Below are 6,468 nucleotides of genomic sequence, written 5' to 3' on the forward strand. Positions count from 1 at the left end.
TGGCAGGCAGGTTTTACTGGCATCCATTTCTTCTCATTAAGACTGTGGGACTGAGAGTCCACAAATGCAGCGAAATCATTTTGCCGGGGCGAGTGTGGCTGGACTAAATTGGCCTCCGGTTCAGTGAGGGGGTCCCTGCTGTGCGGAGCCGGAAAAGCAGGGCCTGGTCGGGAGTAGGGCAGGCCCAGGCAGGGCCCCCCATGCTGAGACCACCTCCCTGCCCCTGACAAACACGGCAGTGGATAATCTCTCCTTCAGACTGAGACCCAGCCCCAACGCCATGAGCTCAGAGGGAATGTAGACAGCAGAGGGGAACACGCATCCCTGTGTGGATCATCCTCCACACACCCACCCACACACAATTTATGCACACATCTCGCTGCGTGTGTGTGTGTGTGTTTCTCTCCATCCACTTCTGAATGACACACACCTGTTCATTGAATGGTTTAATATTGGAGAGTGACCATGTTAAAAATGGGTGGTAGTTTTCAAACTAAGAGCATTACAATGGAAAAATGTGCAGTGCAGCACTTGACTCTTTACTAACATCATGCAACATTCATATTGTGGATTAAAATAGATGGAGTGTGTCACACAGGCCAATAATTACTGGACCATTAAAACGTAGGTTAAGTGTTGTGCAGGCAGTAAAGCTACATTTTAAATCAATGGTTCTAACAAAAAGTGGTATTTAAATGGATGTTAAACCAAAGCCCTGGACCAAAGTGGTCTTTATAGTAAAAACATAACACTGTAAAATATGGATTTATATTAAAGCAGTAACTGACCAGCTGATTATATATAATGAGATGGAAAATGTGCATAAATAAGAGTATGTGAACGGGTACTTGAACAGAACCATCTTTAATGTATACATAACTCTGAGGGGGGAATTTACTCGTGAAACACTTTACTCGTGCTAAGGTTTCGTACAAAAATGTGTGCGCATTTAGCAAGTTAAACATCCTCCATTTTAAGTATGATGTTATAAATATTAAAAACATCAAGTCCATCCCTATCCAATCTCAACAGCCGTGTGGACTCGGCGGCTACTGCGACGTCTCCATCTTGTACCCATGTTTCTCCAGCTCCGCTCTGCAGAGAGAAAAAAAAGGATCAGTCAATCGAGGTGATTACAAGGGTTATGTCCCAAATGGTCCACTATTCCCCATTTAGTGCACTACTTTTAACCAGAACCATATGGGCCCTGATCAAAAGTAGGGAAAGGGATGCCATTTGGAACACATCTAAGCAGTGCCGGAGGTTAAAGTACAAGTGGCCATCTATGTTGATTAAGAAAAGAGTTCTTATTATACGACTGAAGAAATACAACGCAGTCAGCTACGGCCTACTTGTACTAGGTTATGGACTTATAACATAATCATATATGAGGTCTTCTATAAATGTCTTAATAGTAGCCATAAAATGTTTGAATAAAACAATGCAATATAATTGTCTGAAGTAGCTTACACTCAAAAATGAAAACAGACTGGCCACTTCAAGTCAATACAACAGTTGATTATTCAACAAGAGTAGCATAAACATGTCCATAAATAAAAACACATATTGCTGACAATTACTCAAGAAGCACACATTGTTGACTGTCCGTATTATTCAAAGCCTGCATAATCATTAACAAATGACACACAATTATGCTGACAAATGTCACCCTATGTAAGAAAAGAGACACCACGAAGATGAACAGCTGGAAGCAGGAGCCTTCATCAGGCCTATCCAGACAACAGAATGCCTCATCCACCAGAAAATATGCATTCTCGTAACTCTCAGTTGGTGAACTCTGAAACATGTCACGAAAGCATCAGAGGTTCTTTTGAAATCGGAACAACTTCTACCAATGAGATTTAAGCTTGAATTTAGCTAGACGAATAAGATGGCTAACATTGCTAATAATAATAATTATTATTATTATTAGTATTCAGTTGGCTTGCTTACTTTGACAGTATGTCAAACAATAGATTGGATGGATCAAATTAAGTAGGCTACATCATCAAGGTTGTAAATGGTTGTGTTTTACCATCTTCTTGGTAAAAAAGGTGAAAGCTCAGTGATGAAACGTCACAACCCGTGAATCATCATTCTGGTTTGAGTTTCCCACTTAGAACTCTGATTTAGGAGGATCATTTATAGAGGTTAGGCTATTTCCGACTCGGGAAGTCGGATTTCTACGAGTGTCCGATTGAATCCTCCTGGTACGTTCGGATGCTATCAACTCAAGAATCAGATCACCATTCATGAAGCATTAATAAAAAGACTAGATGAAAAACACATTTTGGTGGTGAAATTTCACTCCCTTATGTCATAAATTACATTTTACCAAGTCTTATGTAATTCTTTATGTTCTGAATCATTCAATGGGGTCTTTCTCTAACATATCATTAACATTATATCCTAAACGTCAGATTTCGTAAACTAATAGATCAGATAATAAACACTGAGCTCGGTTGACATAGCGGTGCAGGTTTCTCGTAACAACTTTTGAGGATTTCACATTTTGTGGCCGTCCATGTCAAAGTTGTTACCGCGGGTCGCAAAAAGCAGAATTAGCATGAAATGAGCTGAATTAAATGTAAAAGGCTTTGAGAATAAAAAGCTTGGTATACGCTCTGTGCTCCATTGACATTTCAGAGATATGCTTGTTTTTGTGAGAAATCTTTGAAAAATAACAGGAATTTCAAATTAGAAAAGCATGTGCTAATATGAAAATACGTCATGTCTCAAAATCGATATCTATCTTACCTCTATATTGTTTTATGTCCCGCCGATTCGATAAGAAATATGACAAGTTCAATAGGAAAGTGAGCCTGTCAGGTAGCCAGCAGCCTTAATTTTTTGCACAGAATCCAGTTTTCCAGGGTTTTTACCACTTTTTTCTCTGGCCTTCATTGATTTAGTCACCCTAATTCTGACCATCGTACAAGGGTAAAAACTCCAATAACTTTTGAACGGATTATGATAGTGATGATTTTTAAAGGTGTAGATCAGTGGTTGATCTTCAAGGCATTCCTAGTCGATCAACAAACATTTCTGTAGAAAAGTCAAAGGCTTGCACTCCTTTTTTGTTTTTTCCTCTGTTGGCGGTAAGTGAAGTTGATTCAGAAGCCCTGCGCACCGGGTAGGGAAAGTGTTCTATTTTGGAAACATAATCTGCATGAGAAAAATGTAAATAAATAACTGCCTGCCCAATGGACCAGGAGAGCTGTGGCTAAATCGAATTCACCTACTGCGCTGGCCAATCGGATAGCTCAAATCACCGTTCCTACAGCTTCCACAACCATGGCTACAGAAGTTTGATACTAGCCTACGTGAGATTTCCTAACTTTTAAAACCATGACCAGAAAGACTGTCAATGAATACTGCAAAGAGCTGCTGTTTCTATGAGTGACTTCAAGTTAAAAGCACTGTCATTGTTTTTGTTCAACACTATTACAAAGCATTAAATGCACTTCTCCCTACTTCCACTCGCGCTGCAGCTGCAATGAATGAGTAGCCAAGTGTATCGATAGCCATGCGTTTTTATAAATATTAACAGCTTGACGTGTTAATTTTAATATGGAGGAATATTTCCCTTTCTCTGGTCATAGGAACAATATGAATTTGTGCCTGAGGCAGATTCGGTGCGACTAGAATTCCACCATCAGGTGGAAGATAGTGTCCCCTCTCTCTGGTCAGTCTCACTGGAGGAAAGGAAGGAGAGAGCAGGGACTGTGAAAGGCACTACTAATGCAGTGCTCAAAACAAGTGAGAACTCGGAAATCTTCGACTTCCAAGTGTTAAAAACAACTGGGAAGTCAAATAAAAATTTGATCAGACTGGGATCCAATTCAGAATTCCAAGTCAGAAACTCTGGCATCTTTGTAGAGCTTGCGAGTTCCTAGTTGTCTTGAAAGCACCATGACCATCAGATGAAGGTACCACCAGCACAGTAAAATAAAAAAGCTCATTTGAAAATTACTTCAATTTAGTCTCAGCTGTGCCTCGGAAGTGATACACCAACTGATCTATTTTGTTATCAACGCTCGAGTTTTGAAATATAATATGGTCTGAGAAGAACAATATTGGCAGGCCAGGCATATAGCCAATATGCTGTGATAATGTATTAGGCCTACTGCACAAACCTCATTCCTACAGAACTGTTATTAGGTTATACTGAAGACGTTTTAACATTTAGACCAATCGATTGGTCAAAAGAACAGACGACTCTTGGTAAGCCAAGATTTTTTAAAGTTTTGGACCGCCCTACTGGAGTCTGACCATTTTAAGGGCAGGGAGCTCGGCCCCAGTGATGTACTGGGCTGTACGTACTACCCTCTGTAGCAGTTGCCATACCATGCTGTGATACAGACAGTCAAGATCCTCTCAATGGTGCAGGGTTTGGACCATTTGTTTTCTTAGAGGATTATCAACACAATTAACATTATTTTACCCATTGGTCAAAACATGCATTTTTGATTGGACACCCTACAACTACCAAGTACTCTCCTCTCCTCAGAGACTCTCCATCTAAAGCCTGATGAAATCTGCTGTGGCTAAACATTTAGCATAACCATTATTACTGTTTAGTTACCATTGCCATATCATGTCAAATCATATAGGCCTACTCAAAAATCAAAGCATCACGTCCCTTAAACGGAGTGGTACTTCTCATTTCTAGGGATGAGATGCTGAGTGGGGTACAATGATTTGTCATAAGTAAAATGTGGGAGGTGGCTACCTTAGTTGATTAGAGAAGTCGTCCTCTACATTGTCATCATCCCAGTTGTCTTCCCACACGTGGGCATCTTCATCCTCATCCAACCCAGTCCAATCTGAACATATAAATACAATTATGAGAATTACAAATTATAAACGTTAGTTGACAAGCAACTACCGAACAAGTAACTCTTACTCAACTAGTTACTACGCTAGCTAGTTAGATAGCTAACGTAGCAAGCTAACTAACATTAAAGTCAATTAACTGGCTTTTATATGTTGTGTGTTGTTTACATTATAGTTGACCTTAGTTGGCTAACGTTTAACTAGGTAAAGTTGTCGCCAGTACAATCGCTAATTCGCTATCAGTGAACATAGATATCTAACTAGCTGGTTAGCTGCTAGCACACTAGCTAGTTACATTTTTATTCAATGACGTTAGCATAACTAGCTAGCTTGCTAGCCGAGTCACCGTTGGGCCCAGTCTGAAAAGTTATCGCTAAATAAGACAATTCAGTGAAAACGGGTTAACATTAGTAACATATTGAACTAGAATTAATTTACCCTCGGCTGGGAATTCTTCAAACTCATCGTCCTCCTCTAATAATCCCAAATCTACAGTCTGTTTCTTGTCAGACATGTTAACTGCCTTTTCGTTGCGCGGGTCTATCGTGAACAAATGGACTTCCAGTGAGAGGGTTTATGGGATAGTGGAGGTTCGAGAGAAGGCTGGTGCTCATGGGCAGAGAGTGCTCTGCCAACAGAATCCCATGTCACACGATGCTCCTGATTCTGCACGAAGGTAAATAATTTAAATCAGCATACTGTATGTTGATGTGTAGCTATGTTGAGTTATTTTTCGTGTCTGTTTTTTCCATAGGCTAAAATAGGCAATGTTTTATTTATTTAGATTTTCACATACACCGGATAGGTGCAGTGAAATGTGTTGTTTGTTTTACAGGGTCAGCCATAGTAGTACTGCACCCCTGGGATAAAATAGGGTTTAAGTGCTCAAATCAAATCAGGTTATTGGTCGTGTACACAGATTTGCAGATGTTATCGCTGGTGTTTATATCTCCAACAGTGCAGGAATAATATCTAGAAAACAATACACACATAATCCAAAAGGTAAAAATAAAGAAATTAAAAAATATCAGCACATTGACAGATTTTTCACCTTGTCGGCTCGGGTATTCCAACCAGCGACCTTTCCTCACCTACAAAGCCCTCCACAACCAACCACGCACCTACCTCTCTGACCTTCTCCCAGCCTATCCCCCCTCCTGCTCCCTCCGCTTCAACTCTGCTGGTCTCCTTGTCACTCCCCCATTCCGCCTCTCCACCGTGGGTGCCCGGGCCTTCAGCTGCTCTGCCACCAGGCAACCGGAATGCACTCCCCCCACACATGCAAATGCATTCATTTAATTCAAAAACTTCCTAAAAACACACCTCTTCAAGGATGCCTATAATCTATAGCCTATGGTCTATGGTTGACTGTCCTATCCCCCCGTCTGTGCCTTCTCAGTAAACTGTACATACAGTGCCCTCCATAATTATTGGGACAGTGAAGCATTATTTCTTATTTTGGCTCTATACTTCAGAACGTTAGATTTGAAATCAAAAGTATTGGGACAAACTCACTTATGTGTATTAAAGTATTAAACAGTTAAGTATTTGGTCCCATATTCATTGCATGAAATTACTATGTCAAGCTTGTGACTCAACAAATTTGTTGGATCCGTTTGCTGTTTGTTTTTG

The 6,468-nt window shown here is 40.3% G+C and overlaps 1 protein-coding gene across 1 annotated transcript; it reads right to left on the reverse strand.

Annotated features, from left to right (window-relative positions):
- Nucleotides 1–845: 845 nt before the first annotated feature.
- sem1 (SEM1 26S proteasome complex subunit) lies at nucleotides 846–5,408 on the reverse strand. Its single transcript, XM_038966493.1, has 3 exons — nucleotides 5,275–5,408; nucleotides 4,733–4,826; nucleotides 846–1,095 (listed from the first exon to the last, which is right to left on the reverse strand). Exons 1-3 carry the CDS (start codon nucleotides 5,348–5,350, stop codon nucleotides 1,050–1,052), a joined length of 216 nt encoding a protein of 71 aa, XP_038822421.1. The 5' UTR covers nucleotides 5,351–5,408; the 3' UTR covers nucleotides 846–1,049.
- Between the last annotated feature and the right edge of the window lie 1,060 nt (nucleotides 5,409–6,468).

Source organism: Salvelinus namaycush, chromosome 27 (assembly GCF_016432855.1).
Source record: "Salvelinus namaycush isolate Seneca chromosome 27, SaNama_1.0, whole genome shotgun sequence".
Taxonomy (NCBI): domain Eukaryota; kingdom Metazoa; phylum Chordata; class Actinopteri; order Salmoniformes; family Salmonidae; genus Salvelinus; species Salvelinus namaycush.